This window comes from Chaetodon trifascialis, chromosome 1 (assembly GCF_039877785.1).
Source record: "Chaetodon trifascialis isolate fChaTrf1 chromosome 1, fChaTrf1.hap1, whole genome shotgun sequence".
NCBI classification, from domain to species: Eukaryota; Metazoa; Chordata; class Actinopteri; order Chaetodontiformes; family Chaetodontidae; genus Chaetodon; species Chaetodon trifascialis.
The window spans coordinates 13,558,626-13,583,743 of record NC_092056.1 but is presented as its reverse complement, the minus strand read 5'-3'; the positions used below and the strand labels follow the sequence as shown (position 1 = coordinate 13,583,743).

Genomic DNA, 25,118 nt, shown 5'->3' with positions numbered 1-25,118 from the left:
ATTAAATCCCTTTGCGTGGTTTCCTTGTGTAAAATTGTCATCCTGTGAGTTGTAAAAAGGGCAAATTTTAATCTCGCTTTTCTTGATTTGAAGCTCACATTGAGTACGGCCTGTTTGCAGTCAGCAACTTAAATGTCATTTATGGCTTAAATCACATTTGAACTCTCTTAATAAATAAATATTTTAAATATTTGTGTCCTGCATGGACATTTAAGACCTGCAGTAACCTGCAGTATATATGTCTGAGCAGCAGCTCAGCTGTGAATGTAAGGGACACCGATTCAAACAGCATGTCCAAACAAATCCTGAGTAAGTGTTCGCTACCTTCTAGCAGTTTGTACAATCATAGATTTTTTTTTCAGCATTTCTGATTTACTGCGTAGCACACAGTGGAATTAAAAGAAAAGGTCTAAACAGTTTCACCTGCTTTTCTTGTTAAGGCTTTGTAGGTCTTAGAAACACTGCAAGTGTTGTGCAGGCTGTGTTTTGCCAGCATTGGCAGCTGCCCACTGAGTTTTGGTGTTGAGAACAATCAAAAAGTTACAGCCGTTTGAGCATGAAACACACCATTGTGGGGAAAAAGTTCATCATTGACGTACGAGGGTTGACCTTACTCGGATTGACTCACTTGATCTGCCTGAGACAATGCTGACAGTTTGTGTCTTGTTCATCAACACATGTCTCATCAACACAAAACACCTTGTCTTTCACCTCTCCGCTCCTCCAAAGTCACCGGGCGGTGATGGCAGACATGTCTCTTTGTTATGGTTGTTATTTTTGTTGTCTGTGAGAGGGCTGAATTAATGATCAACAGTCAGCGTCACTAGAATGTCACATATTTAACTTAAATTATCATTAGAGCCACCTGGCTGAAAGATCATGCTTTAAAATGCTAATATTGCTTCATAATTCTATTAATTGCATTTTCATAATCCTCATCCATTTTTTCTTTAGAACAAATAATATGGGGAATAAGAAATGTATGGAAATAACAAACAACACTTTGGAGTTTTAAGAGAAACACAAAGCAAAGTTGCATGATTTAACAAAAACAGAACAGGTCTTTTACATTAGATAACATCTTGATGGAAAATGAGTGCTTCTGTGTTTTCGCGCTGCACAGACGCATCCAGCTTTTCTCTGCCGTTGGTGCTGCTTCTGCTCCACATCAAGCACGGCAGACGCCAAGTCGCTGCTGCCCCATTTCTGCAGAAAAGGCTCCATCATGACCTCTTTGGCTTTCCTCCCACTGGTATTCATGTATGAGGCTCGGTGCTCTCTGCTGTCATTTTTTTTGGGCGCTGTGGCTGATTCCATTTCTGTTTTCATTGTTCGCTTCGTGGCTGGGACGCGGTGTGAAGCAATGCAAATCTCACAGGAGTGTGCGGTGACTCCTTTGTGAGGCAGTCTGAGAACTTCTTCTTTAATTGTGATTTTCTCAGATTTTTTTTTTAACCAGAGGAGATGGAGCTGAGTGATTAAGCAATGTTTTATCAAAAATCAGAACTGGTGTTGTAAGCTTTGATGGAATGGCTTTGCATGCTTTCTTGCATCTTCTTGTCAGTATCAGTGTATGTCGGTGGGTGACTGGGTGATACAACCCTAAAATAATATCACGATATTTCAGGTTATTTGTGGAACAATGATACGACAAAATACAGAGCACAGCTTGCCAAAGGTTCGCCGATGCTATGTTAAGTTTGTCTGCTCAGTTTAGATCTCAGAATAGCTGCTGAGCTCTCGTCATGTGATTTTTGGCTCTCCTCATACTCAACCGGGTGCTTCTGCTTGAGATGGTGAACTAAATTTATCTATCACCCTTTCGTTGCAACAGTAACCAAACCACTTCCACACTACAGTCGTCGCTCCCCTTTTTGGAACTAACTCCTCCACCGTGGAGCCTGTGGCAACGCTCCTTTTGCTTTCAGTCATGTGTGTAACGGCATGAAGTTGGAATACTGCCATTGTCGCGATATTCATTTTTGTTATCATGCTATTGTGAATGATATGGCACACCCCTACTTGCGAACTGTCCCTGCAAATGAGCCTATTGGGGGAACCGTGGCTGCTGTAGCCATAGATGGCAATATCAGAATAGTACACAACAAAATCAATCTAAGGTTTGCTAACATTAGCTAGCATTAGCCACCAGAAGCTACTGGTCATCCCAGATCATAGACTCCCTCGGTGTTTTGAATTGAAGGGCGTGTTTTGTTGCTTCTATGTTCAACTTTTCATTTGTCAGGGACTATTTCTTCTTTCAAAAGTTACACTGTCTCCCTTGAACGTCATCTCCAAGCAGCACACCTGAATAGATCGTGTGCAGAAAGAGTTTTTTATAATGAGCTCACTGGTATAAAGAATGCTTTGCTGACAGACTTCCAGGTCAGTCCAGAACAGGCTCAAGAATCCTTTGAGTCATCATCTGCATTGATAAGCATCTTGCAGCGCATGACGTCTCAAACTTTTGTTGTGGTAGGTTCAGTTCCTTTTTTTTTTCTTCTTTAACAATGCTTTCTTTTCTAACAGCTATAACAGAAGGTGCTGACAATCTTATTGCTAAATCTTGTTGCTTGTCCCATGTGTTGATCTTTTAAAGCATTTTCTACAACACAATGCACCCAAACAAAGATAAAGTACTTTATCATGGGAACAGTCCATTCATGCCGAGAACCACAAGTGACCTCAAAAGGTTAAGTAAAATGAATAGATGGGTATAAACGGCTCATTTCTTGTGCGTCACACTGACTGTTACATATGTGTGAACCCAACTCTGGGAGCTGGTTTGATTTACAATGAAAACACCTTACATCTTCTAAAAGGTGCAAAGATAATAAAATCAAATGTTCAAAAGCGAAAGAATCATCTAATTATCTATATTCTTGGCCTTCATCTCTTTCTGGAGGATGCTAAAGTGATCCGAGGTCAGCTGAGGGATCCAGTGAATACAACAATGTGGTGGGTCTGCTGGGACCTTTGAGTATCTTCCACGCTTTCCCCTGAAACGAGGACACACCTGCAGCCTGAGTGAGCCTCCAAGTGTTTTCACCGCAACCCATGATTTTGCTTTTATGACTATGGTGGGTGCAGCCTTTTGGGCCTCTGTGCTTTTTTAATCCTTTTTTGGGTTCCCACCCCAAATCCCCGCCCTCCCTCATAACAAGTGTTGGGAGCGGAAATCAGACTTTCAGCAGACCCTCACCTCTCAGGTCCATGTCCGCTGGACTTGTCCAGTCCGAGCCCTTTACGAAATAATGGGGAAGGAGCACCATCAAACTTGGTTTAGCACAAATAATGTTCATGCTACTTCCCAAAAAATTCATGGTGCACAGTTGTAACTCTTCCACTCACATTTTTTTTTTGGTCAGCTTTTTTCTGGGCCATTTGCTTTTTTCTGGGGACACAGCTGGCTGACAAATTCACAGCAGCCAGGAAGCAGACAGCGACTGCTATCGTCCATGCTTCAAAGGAGTTAGTGGCCGTTTTCTATAGGCTGTGTGCTGTGCGTCTCCTGCCTCATGTAAACAAAACGCCATAGTAAAAGCACTCACTATGCCCCTGAGATAGAAGATGAGAGACCTTTGTAGGCCTCTTGTCCTGCTGCAACCTTTGCTGACGTGAACCAGAACCGTGACAGGCTAGGATGTTAAATTAGCGTTTTAGCTGATTAATTGCTTGTTTTTTTTCCAAAATCCTGCAGCTATTTTTATATTTAGTCCTGAGATCAAATGGTCTTGCGAGCTTTTGTCATATTTAGTTCACTTCATTAACATTAGCTTGATCTCATTGAATTTCTCCAGATCTCACTTATAAAAAGTCTCATTATGCTGCTTTGTCTTGCATGTGATTTAATCCCACCACAGTTTTATTACTGAGGACTAGTTGCTTATTTTTAAACGCTCTTTACTATCTGCTGACTATCTATACAGACTAATGTATACAGTCCAGAAAACCCTTCACACTGACTGTAACTCAACACAGAAACTATACTTCTGTAGCACAATCCTCAAAGAGCAACAGCTATGGCTGCATGGAGAGAGACAAAGGACAGGCAGGATTAGGAAAGTTGTGTCACTGTATCTTGCATTGTGACAAAGGTCGTTTTATGACCTTGAGCTGGGTGTGTCTTATTTTGTGGATGAAGGCATGAACCTAGAGGAAGTTTTCAAAGCCGGTATTACAAGATGGCAATCATCCATTATTCGTTTACTTCACAGGCTGGCAATAAGCATGCTGTCCTCATGTAATGCGCATGATGCTGTCGATCATGTCATAGGATGAAAATTCACCAGCAGACAATGTGAAATAGTTTTATGTATGCAATTTTGTGGGCGGTTTAATGAAACGTTTGAATGGCACACGTCTGCGCCACTGACATAGATCAGCTGTCTGTAATGACACGAAGAAGAGTAAAATACCAAAAATTGTGCTCATCTGTCCTCTTAGTTCGTAGTTCAACACTCACACAGACATTCTCACTCATTCTCAGATGGGAGAGTCTAGTGCCCTCTGTGCGTAGCTCCTCTGCTACAAAGCAGTGTTGCTACCTTGTTAGCCTCATGTAGCATACGGTGTCAAGTAACCTAATGCCATACAACTACTGCACACTGGATTGTTGTTGCCTGGCCAGTGACCTGAAATACATTGTGCTTCAGATCAGCGTCTCTTAAAGTATCACATGGCATGTGATTAGCAATTGATATTACAACACACAACACCGATTCTAAAAAAGAAACAGAAAACAGAGTGGGGGACCATTTGCCAATCAGCTTCATTCATTTTTAAATATCTGCTTCTTCTGAATTTGATTCAGCAACATGCTTCAAACAAGTTGGCTCCATTAAAATTCTAATTAGGTGATATGTCGGCGAGTATTGCAGGGAAATGTTGGCTTTTACTCGCCAAGATTAAGGAGAAATGCACCTGTGACGTTTGTGAAAGTGGTCTTGTTGAAGTCTGAATGAAGTCGGTGTTTATTTTTAGCTGAATAGAATTAGGCTTTAGGTCGGTGACAGAAGGCAAACAAGCATTGCTGATCAACTTAAAAATAGGTTTGCAGTTTTAAGTTTTTGTTAACATTAAAGTGTAACTGGGAAAGGCCCCCACATGTTGTAATGAGCGTAGGTGCAGGCAGAGAGGCTAGCAGGATAAGCAGTTAGCATAGGCTCTGGTTGGTAAGCTAACAGAGTCAACAGGCGGTGAAGTTGGGATTTTACTCAGCCGTTTTATTTCACAATATGGAATTTCGACCATACGACGCCAGGTCTCCACGGCGCTACGTTCACGAAACATACATGTTTGGAAAACATAGACGACACGACCAGCACCAACTCGTTACCGAGTCTTCGTTATGGAGTTCCTCTTCGGGAGTGTCCGTAGGGCGTGAGACATCGGCGAACAACTAAAACGGTTCTACATGCGCAACAAAAGGAGGCACCACCACCATGTGGCGCTATTCAGTATTACAATAATGATGTTGCAGACTCTGACTGTTACAATGTGCCTTTCCTCAAACAGGAAGTTGCAAAACTTCCTTTAAAAATCTGCCAGTTTAAGTTATGCCTCACTCGGGGGAAACATGATACAGCACATAAAACATGGTGTTCAAACCTTCAGTAGCTGATACTTGATGCTTTCCTCCACACCTTTCGCTGTCTTAAGCTCAGCATCTTCTGATTGATCACTGCACATTTTTGGTGAAAATTGCTGCTCTGTATGTAAACAAACACCAATTCCTGACAAATATGTCAGCTCAGCCGTTTGACGGGATCCCAAAACCTGTTTTGTGTTCCTCATGGCATCTCCCCGTTGAGCTGGCTTCTGTAAATACTCAGAAAATTTTCCCCATTATAATCTTGAGCGCCATTTAGAAATATTTTACTTTATTGGGTGAAATTGGTGGTGTAGTTTCGCTTTAAGGGGCAACACACTGTAGGAAAAGACCGCGGCAGCTAATGAAATGTTATTGTTGTGCAACATGTATTGAGGTGACACTGAAAAACTGTGTTTAACAGTTGTGATAGTACAACAGCAGGTTTGATTCCTTTGTTTAAGCTGCTCCTTCACTGTGCATGCGTGTGCGTGGTGAACTATTTTTGCAGCCAGACTAACGAGATATGAAACTGTTAGCTTGTTCGTGCCTCAGATAGTTGGAATTCTTAACATTTTTTTGGTTGTGTTTGTTTTTTTTTTAATTCAGTAGATTGGTGTCAAATAGGTCAAATACCACAGAGTGTAAAAGAAGCAGATCTCGTCATAGAAGTACTTACAAGTACTCCAGATGCTGGCTTTTGCAGGGCTGAACAACACCAGTCCAGTGAAGTGGTAGATGAGTGTGAAAGAGAGGGATGACATTTTGCACGAGCTCCTTTCCCCGGTCAAAGAATTTTCCATGGTCCTGCCAGGTTGCCCTGACAACACCAGTGACGGCCATTGGCGCGCCAGCCATCTGGAGGACCATGAGTTTTCCCGTCGGGCCTGCTGACCTGTGGGCTGGTGGTGAGCCAAGCAACACAGATGCAAAAAGATTTTTACAAGTCTTCGGTCGTGTAGATTGTCTGGCTGCTTGCAGAGGGAGGAAGTGCTGCGTCTCTCCCCAACGTTCACGGCCAACTGCTGAGTTGGTTCATCTTTTTGTCTCACATCGAGCAATTAATGGGCATGATGGCGTACCTCGTGCAACGTTGCTACGATGCTAGCTACGTTTTAAGTATTTCTCTCATATATTGTGGTGAAACAGAAGTTTGAGTTGAAAACTTGAGTATATGTTCAAGATAATTGTCACCTTTAAAATCAGACTTGTATTTTCCTTTTCATTTTGGCATCGTGCCAAAAATGTGACTAAAAATAAGTGGTCACATGTCCTTGTTGCGTATTAAGCCTTATTTTGTATTGGGTAATGACCACAAACCCTGTTAATGTTGAGCTCCCGTAATGCTGCTGGATGTTAAAGAAGCACAACTGTTAGCATGTTTTTCACTGCTTTCAGGCTCACAATACACATTCGCCCAGACTCTCACACTCTATCACTGATATCACACCTTTTAGTTTTGATTTCACTTGGTGTGTTTTGCAGAGTGTATCAGTCTTCTTGTCACTTTAAAGATATCTTAACCACTTCCATATAATTGAAGTTGTTTGACCTTGGTTGTCAGTAACTTCCTCATCTTTGATATGGGGTTAATGTAAGTTCACTGTTGCTCTTGTTTTCTTTCTTCATAACCTTTTGTGTGTTTATCTGAGACAACCTGCAAGGAAAGAGTAAGCAGGTTCACTCTTAATCATTGTTGCCAAACAAAATGTTATCACCATTGATAAGTCCTGAAATGTGCAAGCATGCAGAGTTTATGCAACTTTTAAGGAATTCTGCTTGATTGTTGAAATTGATCTCAATATTAACACAAAATGCACTTTGTGGGAAAAGGAAAATGTTGCAGCTGCAGTATATTTGATAGTATGGGTCTGTTTTATGTGCTCTAGAGAGGAGGAATCATCTTTGTAGTGAGTCAGTCTGGGTCAAAAGTTCAGAGACGGTTTTTTAATCCCAGTCTGCTCCTTCCTTCAGTCGCCTCAGCTGCTGGCCTCCCATCAGCTAACACTGCCTGAGCTCCGGCACTGTGCTTCAGCCTCAGCCATACCCTCCCAGCTCCAGCTATGTGCGACCAGCAGGACACATACTCACACACACACACACACACACACACACACACACACACACACACACACACACACACACACACACACTCTCTTCAGACCTCTCATGTGGTTCGCTCTCTTTCCTGAACGGGCTGAAAAGATTCGAGCCAGCCTGTGCTTTCCCTTCCTCTCTCCGTATCATCTTTTCCTCCTGTGCGTGTCTTGACAGCCAGAGCCCTGTCCTCATTATCAGCGTGTGCATGTGCAGAGGGCGGCTGACAGTGTGTGTGTGTGTGTGTGTGTGTGTGTGTGTGTGTGTGTGTGTGTGTGTCACTGCAGACTGACGTCAGCAGTGCCCTGCTCCTCTCCATACACATGCCCTGCCTGCCTGCCTGCCTGCCATTGATATCTTTTCTCTGTCCCCCCCCACAGTTATTAGCATGTTTTTATCAGTTCTAGCACCTCATAGCCTAGCTAATATGACACGCAGGTGTAACAAACCGGCCATCTAATAGCTCGCACGGGTTTATTGAGCCCAGTTAGGAAATATTTATGACTTGTCCCATGTTGAATAACTGTGTGTATGTGAAGTGTTCTTTATTTTTCCCGTGCCTTTAAATACATGTTGCATTGTGTTTTTTCCTGTTTGTTTTGTATCTACGTGATCATGCAGCTGTGCATAAATATAATTATTAACATTCTGGAAATGCCTGCACCATAAATTATCTTCACACACATGCACCTGTAGGTGTACACACAGTGTTACACGCAATGGGCAGACGAGCTTAATCTGTGCTCTGTGTATTCAGTAAGCAAAGTAAAGTTCACAAGTAAAATATGTGCGTAGTAGAGAAAGGTGGGCAGTCTGACATTGTTGCAGACGTGCTCATATTCTCTACGTAAATTAGCTTTTGCAAAATGTCCCCACATTATCAGGATATTTACAGTCCTCATTTTAAATAGTAGTTTGGGTTTATAGCATGATTCATATTTATATCACATCATGCAGATTTGCGTCCCAAACCTTAAAGCGAGTTGTGGAAGTAGAAGTAGCAATGCTACAATGTAAAAATACTCCATTAGAAGTAAAAGTCATGAATTCCGTATTTTATTGAAGTAAAAGGAGAATCGAGGTGAATTATTTAGTATTATTAGATTGATATGCAAACAGCAGTTTAATGGTAGTATAACTCCTTTATTCTCAAATCTTAGTCTGCAAGGTAACTAGTGGCTAAAGCTGTCACACATATACTCAATATGTAAGAAAATATCAGTGTAGTTGAATAGAAGTATGAATATGTATATAGATTCAAATACCGAAAGTGTTAAGTACTTGTGCTTCAGTCAGCTTTGTTTCACAACTGCACCTAAAAGTCTCAGAGGTGAGAAACAATGCAAAGTGTTTTGCAGTGTGCGTGTGTGTCTGCACGTGTGTGTGTGTGTGTCTGCATGTGCACAGGTGTCTTTCAGTGTCAGCAGCCGAGTTGTGTGTCTCTGTCTGTGTGTCTCTGCCCTCATGCACGCATGTTTTCATAACATCACTCAACAAAATATCTTATGTTCATTGAAAGATTTTGATCTCATCACTCGCAGAAGGCCCCCACTGTGCCTAAGCGGTGGCTTGGCATGCGCTTCAGTGGCGACGGCGGTGGTGGTAGTGGCCATTTTGCCAGCTTTTCCTGTTTCTGTGCCGTGTGAGAGACATTTTTTTTACCTGTTTGTGCACAGATTGTGCAGAGGTAAAGAACATAAAGTAATACTACACTGCGCGACACACTGCGTGTGTCGCGCAGTGTGTGATCGAGCAGGTCAGTAGAAAATGGAATCTTCAACAAAACACGATCCTTAGGTTGAGTTAAATGAATCCCAGCGCACATCCTATGTTGTGTCAACTTTTTTTTTTTAAATCTCCGTCTATAGCCCTCTGTGTGTTACTCTCCATCTTCTCCTTAATGGCATCCTGTCCTTCAGCTTTTACCCGTTTCAGCCCGTCCATGTTTCTCCGTAAACAAGCAGAAGGCCAACAACTCTGTCCTTCGGCCGTCTCCCGCCATCCCGTTGCCATGGTGTATGGAGCATTGTTTGCCGGCCTCTATGTCAGGTTGCCATGGCAGGGCTTATTTGCCATATTAAATGTTTGGCAGCATTGTACGGATGCTGATGACAAACACCCAACATCCCACTTTGATCAATGAAACGGTTACTGATTAGAGGAGCTGGGATGGAGCCACTGATCTGTATGACAGCCTTTAGTTGTAGCGCTCATGCATTGTGATATATTACAGGCAGAAACACACACGTATAAAATAAAATAGAAACTAGTAGAAAAAGTAGTTTGTCCATTTAAATGTGTTGCCGTAATAGTTTTCTTTTTAGATTAAAAACCTTCAGGCTCTTGAAAATTGACATTAAAATTGATTAAGTGAGTGTATTTCACTAAATAAATGACATCATATTGTCTAATTGAAGCTGTTGTTGCTGCAGTGTAAAAGCTTTCCACATGTTTGAATGTGACATGATGTTCTTTGATTATTCCTGACAATGTGATGACTATCTATGGCTGAAGAAGGACACACAGTATGAGGGTGTGTGTTCACGTGTTCAGTGGCGATGCTTCTCAAACGGGGGCTTTATCCTCTGTGTCTCTCCCCCTTGTGGTGTGGGGTGACACAGCATGGTGGCTTTTAAAAAGAAGATTCTATATTTCTCCCCATTTAAAGCCTGAATGGACACGTAAATCAATGTTATTTTGTCAGATTTATCAGAAATGTTTTAAGTTGTTTTGCTGTCTAAATTAATAGATTCTAGTGCGTCAGTGTGCATTGAAACATTTAAATACATGTTAAGAAAATCAGTGCAAAAGCATAATTGGACTGTGTAACAAACAGTCAATTTGTACAGTAAGTAATTAATTTATATCACATTTGTTTTGTATTCATACTTGAGCTTTCAGATTAGGTTATTTCAGGTTCAGCAACTTTGTGTTACACAACCTGAAGCAACTTTGACTATACACTGCTGTAACGTGTGAGAGCTCCTGTTTGGTGACCAACAGATAGTGTAGCAATGCTGCCGATTGACGTAGTTGGAGCCAGATAAGATCTCATAGCTGCATTGTCGACGCACTGTCGTGGTTTTAGTGGTTTGCTTTTCTTCTTTTGCTTTCAGTGAAAGGCCTCGGTCTGCTGTGTGCAAGGCAGCGTGCATTAGCATACCTGGAGTAGAAAGTGCATCACGCGGCGCAGGAAATCCTTAATGTAAACTGTTACTACACTGTGTGTTTAGATAACAAGCAGAATAGACTAGCAGTTACCAGCTAGCTGCTGACCTGCCAGTGCCCTCATTGAAAAGTCATGAGACAGTGGGCTGAAAGTGGAGCATAGGTCACATACTGTGCTCTCTCCACGTAAAATACATTTCATCTTCTCTGTTGTGCACAAACACACATGCAGTGATGGGCTTTGACTGACAGCTGATGTGTCTCGTGTTTTTCAGATGATCTTATGGGACTGGGATCTGAAACACTGGTACAAGCCGCAGTATCAGGTCAGTACTGTGTTCCTTTCAGCTCGCATGTTTTGAGAGTTGAAGGTGCATGTGCACGGTTCATTCATACATTCAGATAACACACAGATAATACCCACCACCAGAGGCTGTCTATAAGCCACCTTTGGTAGTATTTTTGGTTAGGCAAAATACACATTGTGTAAAACCTGGCCTACAGTGACCTTGGAGTCATTGTCATGCCACATTCTATCTAACTCAGACTTTATTTGAACTGTTTGTGTAATCTATTGAAGAATTTAGCTCCCACTGACCAAAAACCACTATTTGTTCCTGTTAGACGGGGTCAAGCCAGCCAGAACATTTCTCCTCGAGAAACCTGCCCAAAAAAAAATTTTGTGCTACACCGCTTTTACAGTTTATTGGATCTCACTTTAGATATTAGCATAGCACTACGCACTCCTCATCTGGGCTATAGCTTTATAACGCCTTATTCTTCATGACCATATTCTACAACTCTAACCATTAGTTTTCCCTCAATAACCTCCTAATTACTGCTTATTGACAGTAAGGAAGTTGTGCTCTGACAGTGCCTTTGTCTGCACATGGCAGGGTGCAATGAGCGGCAACGGCGTGGATCTTTCGGTCATCAACGAGGCCAGGAACCTGGTGTCAGACCTGCTGATGGACTCGTCTCTGTCGCCGCACACCATCTCAGCTCTGCGCAGCGTCTCCAGCCTCATGGGCACATTCTCAGGTTCGTGCCGGCCCAAAGTCAACCCCTTCACCCCCTTTCCGGGATTCTACCCCTGCGACGAGGTGGAGGACTGCGCAGAGAGGAGCGACAGGAAAACCATTAAGGTGGGCACAAGCAGTAAAACTGTGGATCACAGAGCGACGCGGTTCACATGTTTGACTGGTCGGGTGACATGTTGTGTTTCCACATGGCGCTGAGTAAGTTCTTGTGCTGTTGCCAGGCTGAACACGGCCTTCCTTCACGGATGCTCGTAGCTTTTTTTATTTGTGGAACATGACCAGCACCTTGACTCTGTGTATAAAACATACATCCATACTGGAAAGACTTCCTCTCTCCATCAGGGTTTGAGCAGCAGGAACAGCCTCCCCACCCCTCAGCCCAGGCGCAGCTCCACCTCCTCCTCGTGCTCCATTCTCCCTCCTCTCGACTCCTCCTCTTCGCGCTGGGAACGCAACAATGGCAAGAGACCCCACCCTGACCTCAACTTGACCAGGTACAAACACAAGCTGCACAACCTTCCAGAAACACACGCTGTCTTCAGAATTCACACACACACACACACACCCACACACACACACACACACACAAAGGCTGTACTTTGCTCTGAATGTGCCCGACTTTGATTCAAATTAATTGCTATTCTTGCGAGATCTGAATAATACGACTGAACTCCAGCTATGGGCCAGCAGCACCTGCACAGTCATGTGTTTTTTTTGGTCATCCTAAAAGGTATCAAAAGGTATGAATGGGCCTTAGCGAGTTCTAAAAAAGCAAAGAATCGGCGTCATTATAAAAATAGTAATAGAAATAGTACACTTCACAGGAAACCAGGTCAACTGTGTATAATGCAGTTTTATTGAAAGGACCAGGTGTGAAATGTGGATCACGCTTGGTTTTGAATAGAGACGACAGATTGGTTTATATAATAATATTGTTCCCTCCAGTTTACCTTCTGTCCTTTTACATCCCTGCTCATCTCACTACACACCCACATTATGCTGCAGTATATCTCAGCTATGTCGTCTTATCATTTAGTCTAAACAAAGATTTTCTACTCATCAAGTCGTCTCATGTTTCCTCTGCTTCGGTGTTACTTTTATAGCCGGAGCAGAAAACACTGGTTGTACTGTCTGTCTGATTTGATACAATAAATGATCATAAAAAGCAAAAGTTATTCTACCCTTTTGTAAACATGCCACTCTCTTATCTTTAGGACTTGTCACTTTCCACACTGTGAGGAGGTAACTTTCATATTAAGAATTGTGAACGAAAAACAGCTGCTTGCTGGTTTGGTCTGCTGCCTGTGTTGGTTTGAAGTTAAGTAGCTAATGCACAAATCATGCATTCGGGTCATCCAGTTGTGTTGTGTTGTACTGTGTCACTTCACATCCTTTCATTGTGTTTATGCAGACGTCAGAATGTACCTGTGAGCCCTGTGTGATTTTCTGCTTGTGCAGAAAAACCAAAAGCAGAAGGAGCTGTCAACGTGTCACACTGTCGTCTCTTCTCTGAGTAAAAACAAAGACTCAGATCCACATTTCACTCAATCAAAGAATGAGTTTTACTGCGTTATGATAATAGTACTCGTCGTATACACGCATCGAGAAGAAATCAGTTTACCTGAGCAACAAACTTGCTGTGGACGCTGGAGTGTACTTTCTGTATGTGTCCACAGGATGGCAGTATGTGATTGGCTGTGTTGGCTGATGAGCCTCTTGGTAACAGGTGATAGTATCATGATTGGGTATACAAGGGGCATCCTGGAAAGGCCCAGTCGTTCACAAGCGAGGATGGAGAGAGGTTCAGTGCTTTGTGAATGCATGATTGTAGAAAGGATATTAGTACATGGGCTCAGAAACACTTTGTAAAACCATTGTCTGGAATCTGGGTTGCATCTGTACAAAAAGTATGCCAAGAGTTAAAAGTTCTGCTTTAGAGCCAATGTTGAATATATGTGTTTTGTGCTCCAGCCCAGGTCTTTCTAATGGGCCCAATGCAAACCTGCTCACCATTCCCAAGCAGAGATCTTCCTCTGTTACCCTCACCTACCATGCAGGGCCCAGGAGAGCAGGTGAGACTTATCTGTAAGATGTCCCAAAGACACTACATTTTGATTAATTGCTCGTGCTTTGACTGAGTCTCATGCCTCTCTCTGCTCCCGTACTCCCTCTGTCCTCTCCAGGCACATCTCCGAGCCTGAGCCCAGTCACCTCGCCAAGCCACGGTCCTCTCCCCGTAGGCACAGGCTCTTCTTCGTCCCTTGTCACTCGACCACCTGTGGAGTTCCCAGACACCGCTGACTTCCTGACAAAGCCGAGTGTCAACCTGAACCTGCACAAGCCCTTGGGCTATGCCCTCAGCTCACCTGATTTCCAGCAGGCCTTCCGGAGTTCGACCCTCCCTCTGTGCACCAGGTGAGACCTGCACGAAAAAAGTGGCTACTGTGTCTTTTATGTTAGTGGTTATAACAACACTGCAACTGGTCTTCTCTATGATTGTTGTCTCTGTCTATTCCAGCTGTGGTCGTCAGATGCTCAAGGGAGTTTCCAGTGGTGATACAGGGGAATCTCACCAACCATTTAGCAGTGAGGCTCAACGCAGGCGCTCAGGTACATACACTTACCTTTAATGCATAGGATAGAGTTTCATGGAAAAGTGGCCACAGACAAACTTGATCAGCTCTATTGTAAGGAGAAACAGCTGTTTGGGGGTTAATGCTGCCCTCTGCTGGACTCCAACAAAAATGCAGGTTGATGCACGCACGTATCTTTGCCCTATTTCATTCACTTTAAAATTCAAACACAAGATTCATGCAGGTGTACCTGTATCCATAAATACTGGCTATCCAATAACTGTTCTCTTGTGCATGCAGCAGGTGAAGGGCTGGAGTACACAGGAGAGCCATTGATCAGGGAGGAGAGCGTGGGGGTGGAGGTGTCCGGGGACAGGAGGCTAGACGTTGCGGGAAACCAGGGCGAAGACGAGGAGGAGAGGGAGAAGAGCCCGAGCCCAGACCAGCAGACTCAGGAATCAGAGGTGTGCTTGATCAGAGGGCTTCTGTCAACAGCACGAATGTGCGGACAGGGACTCCATTTTTATTGATAAAGACTTGGACATGTGGTTTCTTTGAAAGTTGGATCCTCAGACATCTTACAGATATTCCTTGATTAGTATAGTCTCTGTGTGAGAATTCATTTTTCTGCTTAGTGGATGTTTGTGCAGGTTTCTAACATGTTTCAGTCTGTGCTAATCTCTACAATTTGTGCATTTTGTGATGGTCTCCAGGGTGAGCAGGACTTCAAACTAGATCCAATGCTGGAGGACCATGAGTCTGTCATGGAGAGGATGAACACCTGGAACTTCCAGATCTTTGACCTGGTGGACAGAACGGGAGGGAAGACCGGAAGGATACTCAGTTATGTTAGTACAACCAGCAACCAATCATCTCCTGTAGCTGTAGCAGCTTGTGTTGGTCTGTCCACTTTTGATAAGTCTCTTAAGAAAAGGCAAACAGTTCTATTAAGTGGGTTTAATGATCAGCACAGCCTGTAGGGCCTTTAAAAAATCTGTTGTTAGTAGAATGAAAACAGTATACAGGTGGAGACTTAAATAATGGCCAATCACATTTACAGTTTCCTAAAGAGACCTGTTCTAGATAAGTGTCAAGCCACCGATGTGCAGCAATGCAAATGTAAATATACTTCATGTTGATGCATAATGATGAAGTTATTTTAATGCTCCACTTCAGTGATGCTGCTGCTTGTCTCGTGTTCTGATTGGTGTGTGAGTAAAGCCGGCTTGTGTTCCCACAGGTGACGTACGCCCTTTTCCAGGACACGTGTCTGTTTGAGATTTTCAAGATCCCTGTGAGAGAGTTCATGGCATACTTCTGTGCTCTGGAAAATGGCTACAGGGACATTCCCTGTGAGTGTTACACTGTGCAGTATTCAAAAGTTATTTTTGTGTTTTTATTAGTGCTTTCAAAAATATCACGTTATTAATGCGTTAACGCAAATCAATTTTAACGGCGTGATTTTTTTACCGCGAGATTAACGCTCTTTGCGACCTAGTGAACTTGTAGTTTTTTATAAGATGTGGCCACTGCTAGTAACGTAAGAAAAACTACAGGATCCGATTGTAAACCGGAAACAAAACAATAGGCACGCCCCACGCACATGCTTGGTCTTGTCTGCTCGCTCGTTGTAAAAGAGTAGGCTACCAGTTTGTGTCAAGCGCGAAAAGGGTTGTTGAAGGGGCTTTTTTGTAACCAAGTATTTATTTTTTTGTCATTAAATTGTGTGAGATTTGATTCATTCAAATGTGAATGACTGCTCAAAGTGAGAATGTTAGTGTGAAATATAACACTATACTCTGTTTTCAATAAAAAAACATTTGCACAAAGCAAACCTATCCACTTTTCCATGTTGATAACAGTATTAAAATGATAATTAATGGGACATTTAGAATAGATAAAAGTGTGCGATTAATTTGTGATTAATCGCAAGATTTTTTATTGATTGACAGCACCAGTTTTTATGTTTTATCCCAGGATGATCATGTGTATTATTGGATGACTTAATTAGCTGTTGTGTATTATTGCTGGTGTACATGGTGACTAATTCAACTGTTATGTTTACAAACAGATCATAACCGGGTCCATGCTACTGATGTGCTCCATGCTGTCTGGTACCTGACCACTCGACCAATCCCTGGATTCCAGCAGATCCACAGTGAGCATGTGACAGGAAGTGACACAGGTGGGCTCATAAACTCGTCAGTCACAGCTGGGTGTCACAGTTTGCGGGACTCAGGTTATAACCGCACAAAAGGCTGCACAGCCATCACTTTAGGCTAAAAGCAAGAGTGCATTATTTAATCTGTGGCATTTAGTGGCCGGTGTCACAGAGTTTGAGCAGTCTGAGAGGCTTTTATCATTCAGTCTCAGCTCACATTAAAGCACGAGAGCCCACACAGTCTCTGTCCTCAACGGACTTCTCAAATGTGCACGTGTTGGTAAGGAATCATATCTGCAAAATGAAACAGAACAGGAAAACATCCCTCCAAATGTGATTAGTCTGTCTTCCACAATATTTCACAAAATAATCTGAGAAATAAAGTTTTTGATTCGCTCAAGTTGAGGAAAACTGGGTTTGGTCAAGCTTTCCTCCTGAGAATAAACATGGGAATAGTTGGATTTCCTGAAAAATTCTCGTCACCTACTGTCCGAGGTTTTAAGAGACAAGATAAGATAAAACTTAATTGATCCCATGCGGGGGAAATTGACTTCAAAACAAGAGGTAGAAAAAGAACAAATAGACAATAAAAAGATACAAAATAATATATATATGTACATTATATACAAAAGAGTATAAAAAAATAATACTGCCTTGTGAGAATGGCTCAATTTAGAGTGGAAAATTTTTAATTGCACATGAGTAAGATATAAAAAGCAAAATACATACATACATATACGACTTTGTACTAATGCACGGTAGAAAAATATATAACAGTAAAAAATATATATGCGCAGTAGATACATGTAATATTGTTGCACAGATGTAATGGATATTAGCTAATGTTAACATAGATAATTGAGTAAATGAAGAAGATAAAGAAGAGTTTGCATTTAATGATCATTATTTATCTGTTTATTTCATGCTTGCTTGTCAGAAATGCACTGACATCAAAAACTTTGATTTGGTTTGTGGCTTTCAGAAGTTCCTTCTGTTATTGGATTTTGCTTTTAATCTACAGAACACAGATGGTTTGGTTTAAAATGCAGAGATTCCCGGGCTCGTCTCTGCTGATGATATTTTAACATCGTTAGAAATGACCTGAGGCTTATCCACGGACGTCTTCCCTCTGAGGCCAGAACAGCTGTCATTTGATAAGGGGGGACAGAGCGAATCTGGCAGTGACGCGAGAAACTCTGTAAAACAGTGAATACATGAGAATAGAATGGTGTGTGTGTGTGTGTGTGTGTGTGTGTGTGTGTGTGTGTGTGTGTGTGTGTGTGTGTGTGTGTGTGTGTGTGTGTGTGTGTGTGTGTGTGTGTGTGTGTGTGTGTGTGTGTGTGTGTGTGTGTATTCAACTGCTCAAACTTTTAAGGTTTCACTGAACTGTTGAAAAGCTCTAATTCTAACCTGATTGTCAATGATTTTCCATCACGGTGACATTCATTGACATCCATCTCGTCTGTTGTCATGTTCCAGATTCAGATAGTGGGATCTCTCCAGGCAGGATATCCTACGCCTCCTCCAAAAGCTCCTCGATTTCAGATGACAGCTACGGCTGCCTGGCCTGGAACATACCCGCCCTGGAGCTCATGGCCCTTTATGTAGCAGCTGCGATGCACGACTATGACCATCCCGGTCGCACAAATGCCTTTCTAGTAGCCACTAATGCACCTCAGGTAACCTGCAGCATTTAGTGGTTCTTGAAAGTGTTGTTGATTGCATGGACTCACTGGGACACATAAACACACTCATGTTTATAGAAACAAAGGATCAGATGTTCAAAATATGGGTTTATCCAAAGTGACATTTCACCGCAAATGTTGAAAACTGATATGTAGTATAGATACAAACGGTCTGCATGTAACTGAAGGCGTGAGCGTAACTTCCCCTCATAATCTCACAGTGTATTGACGGCCCCTAACCGCAACCCTACACACTCAATAAGATGATGACACCACGAACATTGGTCCTGGACTTTGTGCGCACATGAACAATCCTGGACTTGTTGGATGTCAGATTTGCTTTTCAAGCCGGTCACCTCCAGGCTGAACTGATTTACATGAGTTTTTTTCTTTCTTTCCTTTGTAAGTCCTCTTTAAATTGGCGTCCAGTTTGCTGGTGAGCACGTTTCTCTGGTATACGTGTGCGTTACACACGTGTTCTTGCCCTGTTATTGCTCAAGCTTTCCACAGAACAGTGAGAAAGGAATAAACAGCACCCTCCATGGATAAGAATGAAATAATCTAATATCCTGGACCATGCATTTGCTGCATGGTCCTGATACTGCTGTATCAGCAGTATTCAGCCCTTTGTGTGTACTCCACGGTGAGGGTCAGTGTTTGCAACGTGCCTTCTAACAGGAATATTTGTCCTCTCAAGACCAACAGACCAAATGCAAATATCACGACTGACGTCTTGGCCCAGAGACAAGCCTTGTGTACAAACACAAAACTGCATGGCTGTGTCCCTGCAGGAGTGACAGAGTCTGTCTGAGTGGCCCCTGCTCTGTTTTTTCCTGTGCCTCCACCCGATCACAGAAACCAGCACAAATGTCATCAGTGATCCACCCGCATGTGCAAACATCCGCAGAACTGGCTGCCTGCATGTCCTGTGCTTTTTCTTTGAATCATTACATATTCATTTTTCGCTCTGTAAGACTTCAGCTGCCTCACGTTGCATTTGTGCAACTAAAACCAGTTCACTGGAAGTGGCGCTTTGTCCTCATGTGTTAGTATCCTGCAGTGTCTCCGTTTTTACAGTTAATCTTTAACTTCACAGTCAACATTTTCATTTTCCTTACATGTCTTTTCCTTAGTGTGCTCCGTAATGCTAGCTTAGCACAGTATCACCCAAACACACAAGTCTTTCATGATTGAGACAAACATGCGAGAAAGGAATAAGTCAAAGTTAAATTCTGTCTACAATCTCAAATGATATTCTGTATAAAATTAACTCACCGCCACATGGCCAGTGAAGCCAATCGAGCTCTCTCATTGTGGTCAGTTATGTAAAGGAGGGATGAAGAGGTTAACTGCGCGCCCCAGTTTAAATATTGTGTCTTTACAACATGTCCAGTGATAGCACTCACACTGTCTGGGTTTTGTCCCAGTCCCAAGAGAGTGGGTTAAAGGAAATGAGAGGGAACCCTGAACCTATTGATTGCTAATGATGTGGACAACCACCAAATCTGTTAAAAGGATCTGTTAAGCCTTTCGTGGCGTCTAATGTCCCCGTCACTGCTTTTAACCCGCTTCTGCCTTCAGCTATACTTGAGCTTGAGCCTGTTACATTTCTACTTTCATAACTAAATGCCCTCATGTCCTTTTTTATCTCACTTATTGAGTGCTTGCTATTTTTGAACCCATTAGAAATTGTGTAACATGTATGCAGACGTGTTACGTAAGAACATTTATCACTGACATTTCAGAGGAAATTGTAGGAATCTTTTAGTGCGCCATCTTTACCCGCTCTCACCGCTTGGCTTTTCCCTCCTGTGCGGTATAGGCGGTGCTGTACAATGACAGGTCAGTGCTGGAGAACCACCACGCTGCATCTGCCTGGAGCCTCTACCTGTCCCGGCCAGAGTTCAACTTCCTGGTCAACCTGGATCACGTGGAGTTCAAGCGTTTTCGCTTCCTTGTCATCGAGGCTATACTGGCCACAGACCTCAAGAAGCACTTTGACTTCCTGGCCGAGTTCAATTCAAAGGTCTGAGATGGAGAAATCTTAACAGATTGCTGACTTACATGATAAGAATATTTATTGATCCTTTAAATTCTGACAAAGTACTGATTTAATCATTAGGAGGGTGGTATGTTTAATTTACGTTGAGCAGTATTCAACATAACAGATGTAAGATAAGTCAGTCGACCCGTTTTAATAGGATTCATCTGTCTTTGTTCACAGGTGAATGATGTGAACAGTCCAGGAATTGATTGGACCAATGAGAATGACAGACTGCTGGTGTGCCAAGTGTGCATCAAGCTGGCAGATATCAATGGACCGGCCAAAGTCCGTGACCTGCACCTCAAGTGGACAGAGGGCATCGTTAATGAGTTTTATGAGCAGGTACAGGCTGCATGCTAATGTTGCAGAGAGCAGAGGTCATCAAACTGCGTCTTTTGTTTTCATTGTTTTGACTGAGAGACCCCTAGTGGCAGAAGTTACAGACCACGACCTTAAATGAAATGATGGTTCTGACACATTCATATCTAATCCACCCTTCAAAGAACCCCAACCAAATATCAACATTATGGTTACAAATGCGAGAAATGAGGACAAACATTCAGAAAAGAAAACCATAAGGAAGAGATGAATGACATTATGATCACATCATCTGTATATATTAGCTCAGTTCAGTCTTTATTGTCCTGCATGGGAAATCTGGCTTTCTGCTTTTCAAAAACAGACAATAAAACAAACCAAATCATCAGAAAATGAAACAGAATAGTTCTGCTCCTCTGTGACTGTGATGTAGCTTGAGTAATGTATCAAGCCTTATCCAGGCATTTTTAAGCGTAATCTCTGTTCTTCATCTGCAGGGAGATGAGGAGGCGAGGCTGGGATTACCCATCAGCCCATTCATGGACCGCTCCTCCCCACAGCTGGCAAAGCTACAGGAGTCCTTCATCACTCATATCGTAGGACCACTTTGTAGCTCCTACGACGCCGCTGGCCTTCTGCCTGGCCACTGGATTAACGAAGAAGGATCAGATGAAGATGACGAGGAGGGTCGGGTGGACACAGACACCGACGAGGATGAGGATGATGAGCTGGAGGATGAGCTGGCACCAAGTAAGACACCAGCAACTCCTGAGCACTGAGGATTTAGCGTTAGCCAGTCCAGATTTTCTGAAACATGTCTTTGTGTTTTCTCCATTGCAGAAAGGAGGAAGAACCGCCGCAGGTTGTTCTGCAGCATCATGCAGCACCTGACGGAGAACCACAAGGTGTGGAAGAAGACTATCGAGGAGGAGGAGAAGAGCAAAGAGCTCGGCAAGCAGCAGCAGCCCGACAGCCTGCCGGCCAGCCTGCCCACCTCCCCATCAGATGACATCCAGGTCATCCAGGAGGAGGAGGAGGGAGAGGAGCGTCAGTAGCAGGAGGACGAAGGAAAGGACAGAGCTGCATTAGAAAACAAGAGGAGAGGCAGTATAAGGACATGAGTCCCTCGACCACCTGCCTTTCAGCAACATAAACACAGACAGACATGAGAAACACACACACACACACACACACACACACACACACACACACACACATACAGACAGACAGACAGACAGACAGACAGACAGACAGGTGACAAATGCACATAAAACACACTTTGCTCCCTCTCTCACTCTCTCTCACACACACACACACACACACACACACACACACACATTGGAAGATTCACTGTGCAGACACTCAGATGCTTAAGCAGTCACATTGTTTTTGGAGAAACAAAAAGGCCTTACTACTGTGAGCGGATCCTTGCTACAACGGTGGGAGCCCAACTCCTATGCACTTTTTCACCCCATGGAGAGTCGAGTGCACCCAGAAAAAAAAAAAAAAGCACCAGAACTGAGCAGGACGGTGCAGAAGAAGAGTGCGGACGTGGGGGGGGTCCGGCATCAACTTGCCCCTCCATGGTGACCTGGCTGTGATGCTGCCTTGAATGCAAAGCGCTTACACCTCCTTTAGGTACAAAACAATTTCCTGTCTATTTAAAAAATGAAAGGTAGAGGACAAACAATGAAGCAAGCGACACCATGAAGAGATTGATACCCTTTACCAAAGTGAACAGCTCAAACATGGAAAGACAAGAGACTGAGACTGTTTCAGCCTCAATGTCAGGTATATTTTTGAATTATATATACACATATATATATATCAAATGTGCCTGTCTGAACCTTTACTGAGTCCATATTGGCCCAGAGCCTCGGCTTGTGTAGTTCTCTCTCCTTGCTGGCGACACGAAACACTGTATCAGACTCAGTCAAAGAGACATTATTGAAATGTTGACTGATTGATAGCATTATATCTGCATCATTTTTGATGCTTTTATTCATGTGTACCACCCGTCTATTTTTTTCGGGGGGGGATTCTTTAACTCTCCTTGCTTCATTTTGTTTGAGTGTGTGAATATTTTTGGCAGGAATGTGATGGAGAGAATGAGTAGGGGGAAGGAGAGCACATTTTTAATTATTTTAGTATGTTATTTGTGTGTATGTTTGTGTGTCCTTTCAATAATGGTTGGTTTCTAATCAGTGAAATGTCCTCCGGTGTTTTTAACATGTTGCGTTCAGATCAGGAGTGCTGTTTCAATGAATGGATTCTTCATCTTCACTTTTGATTCTAAGTATTTTTTTAAAGGTTACTCAGGATTCACGGAAAGTTGAATAATTATTTTGCAAGAATTTATGTCATTAATATGAAATACACTTTAAAGACTAAGAAAATTCAAATCTGGGTGACGGAAGTAGTTTGTAATCTCTTAATGAACAACTTGACTACAAACAAATTCAAGCAATTGAAATCCTCTGTGACAGAGGAGCATACAGTATGTGCTGTCTCTTGGCCATCCGTACACTGTTTGCATAACCTTTTTACAACCTCACTGGAGAAAAGCTTATCTTGATTGTCGGCAGACTGCAAGTGTCTCTCCTGCAGCAACACAACTCATTGTACAATTTTGCAGTTCTATAACAGTGTGTTAGGTAATGGTTTTTTAACTTGTTCTGCATTATTTTTAAACGAACAGTACAGCGTCTACTCATCGGTGTCTCAGTCAGCAGGCAAACACTGATGTTTAGACACATTAAAAGCTCATCCAACTCTCTTTTTCCTCTTTTTTTTTGTTTTAGCCAAACCCATAACTTGGCCAGTGTGTGAAGAAGGGATCCAGGGTTTCATTTCACTTTACTCCGTGCCACGAGGCAGGTTAAAAAACTACTAGTTCTCTATTTTTTTCCTCTAAGAACTCTTGGCATTCCACTAGAATAAGACATTTTACAAAAAGGGAAGGCAGAATTGTTGCTGAGCTCCTTTATCACCTTATTAAATCAAAATCTCTGGAGAAAATGTTAAGTAAGCAGTGTAAATCAAGATAGTAATATTTAAAGACAAAAAATAGATACAGGTGTGCACATTTTAATACCAAACAAGTGTTTAGCCGCTGTACAAAAGAGTATGTGCATATAAATATATATTTTTTAAATAATCAAATGAATGCATCTGTTTTCTACACGCAGCTGACATACTGTACATTGAGATCCTGTAATTACCATTGTGTTTCCAGAGTTTTTATCGACTTCTATTTACAGGTGTGGAACTGTGGGGTTTGGTGTTTTGATTTTGATTTGTCACTTGGTTTCAGCCTCTCCCTGTTCTGTATCATAACCACTCTTGTATTCTTCATTATCTCTCTGTCACTGTTATCTCAGTCGACCCAACTAGTGCCAAACTTTACCTACAGTACATACAGTAGATTGTGGGCTGTGATAGGCTGATTGGCAAACTCTCTTTGGGCTCCAGTACTGTTCATGCAAAAGACACACACCTTGAGTCAAATATTCCACCGGGCTCAAAGTGGTAGTGACAGTGGTAAAAGTCAGGATTTGGACTCAGGTCAGAGCCATATTCATTCTGACAACTCTGTCGTCAGTTTTTTCACATGGACCCATGCTGGATCATAAAGCCTTGGTAGCTCCCTACCCGACATATTCTGGCTCATTAAGTTGTAAAAGTTTGTTGGCTTTTCACTGTGCAGTCTTTCAAACCACAGTGTCCTCTGATGATTGTGCCATAAATACATCTTCGAATGGTTGTTACCCTTATGTAGCATCAATATACGTACGTTTGTCCAATGTAACCATTCACCCTTATCTACATTGTGGGGGCAACTGATTTTTCTTGTTATTTATAGCTGTCATAAAACACCATCCCTAAAGTATCAGAAGTTCTCATTGATTTTTATTGGTGTGTGTGTGTTTGTGTGTGTGAACTCGCAATATATTATATATATAACACTTTGTTTTCTCCTGCCTTAAAGACCTTAAACACGGCTATTGTACACTCACACAAGTGTTTTTACTGACAGTGTGTACAAACTGTGCTTGACTGATATCTTCTCTCACAGACGACTTAGACCCTTATCATTTATATTAGGATATGATATTCTGCGTAACTCCACCCAACTTCAACCTGAGCAGCAGTCTAATCCGCCATAGTAGTTGGTAACACCTGTGTGAGCTTGCAGAACCTGTAAAGCTGCAATTATAAATATTTGTGACATTAGCGAAGGATCAAATCACTGTGTGTAATTTCGACCCAATTCTGCCTCAAATCGGCCCTCAGATTTACAGTTTGGTGCACTCACATCATCAAAATACAGCACACAATGTGCACTCATGAACACACAGTTTACAGATTATGATAATTAATGATTATGTTAGGTGTCCTCTGATTTGAGATGCAGAATCAGTAGGTTGAGTCCTATTGAAATA

At 42.5% G+C, this 25,118-nt stretch overlaps 1 protein-coding gene across 2 annotated transcripts in view; it reads left to right on the top strand.

Moving 5' to 3' along the window:
* Positions 1–24,567, top strand: part of pde3b (phosphodiesterase 3B) — a 43,093-nt gene extending 18,526 nt beyond the window's left edge. Inside the window, exons 2-16 of one of the 2 annotated variants that reach the window (XM_070986552.1) lie at positions 11,131–11,181; positions 11,752–12,000; positions 12,238–12,389; positions 13,867–13,967; positions 14,079–14,310; positions 14,414–14,505; positions 14,769–14,932; positions 15,182–15,316; positions 15,709–15,820; positions 16,540–16,653; positions 18,109–18,308; positions 20,137–20,340; positions 20,539–20,700; positions 21,174–21,426; positions 21,517–24,567. In XM_070986552.1, the coding sequence (XP_070842653.1) occupies positions 11,131–11,181; positions 11,752–12,000; positions 12,238–12,389; positions 13,867–13,967; positions 14,079–14,310; positions 14,414–14,505; positions 14,769–14,932; positions 15,182–15,316; positions 15,709–15,820; positions 16,540–16,653; positions 18,109–18,308; positions 20,137–20,340; positions 20,539–20,700; positions 21,174–21,426; positions 21,517–21,731 (2,436 nt within the window). In that variant the 3' untranslated portion in view covers positions 21,732–24,567. The remainder of the gene's footprint in view (positions 1–11,130; positions 11,182–11,751; positions 12,001–12,237; positions 12,390–13,866; positions 13,968–14,078; positions 14,311–14,413; positions 14,506–14,768; positions 14,933–15,181; positions 15,317–15,708; positions 15,821–16,539; positions 16,654–18,108; positions 18,309–20,136; positions 20,341–20,538; positions 20,701–21,173; positions 21,427–21,516) is intronic. The other variant, XM_070986624.1, reaches the window with a different exon arrangement.
* The last annotated feature ends 551 nt before the right edge of the window (positions 24,568–25,118 follow it).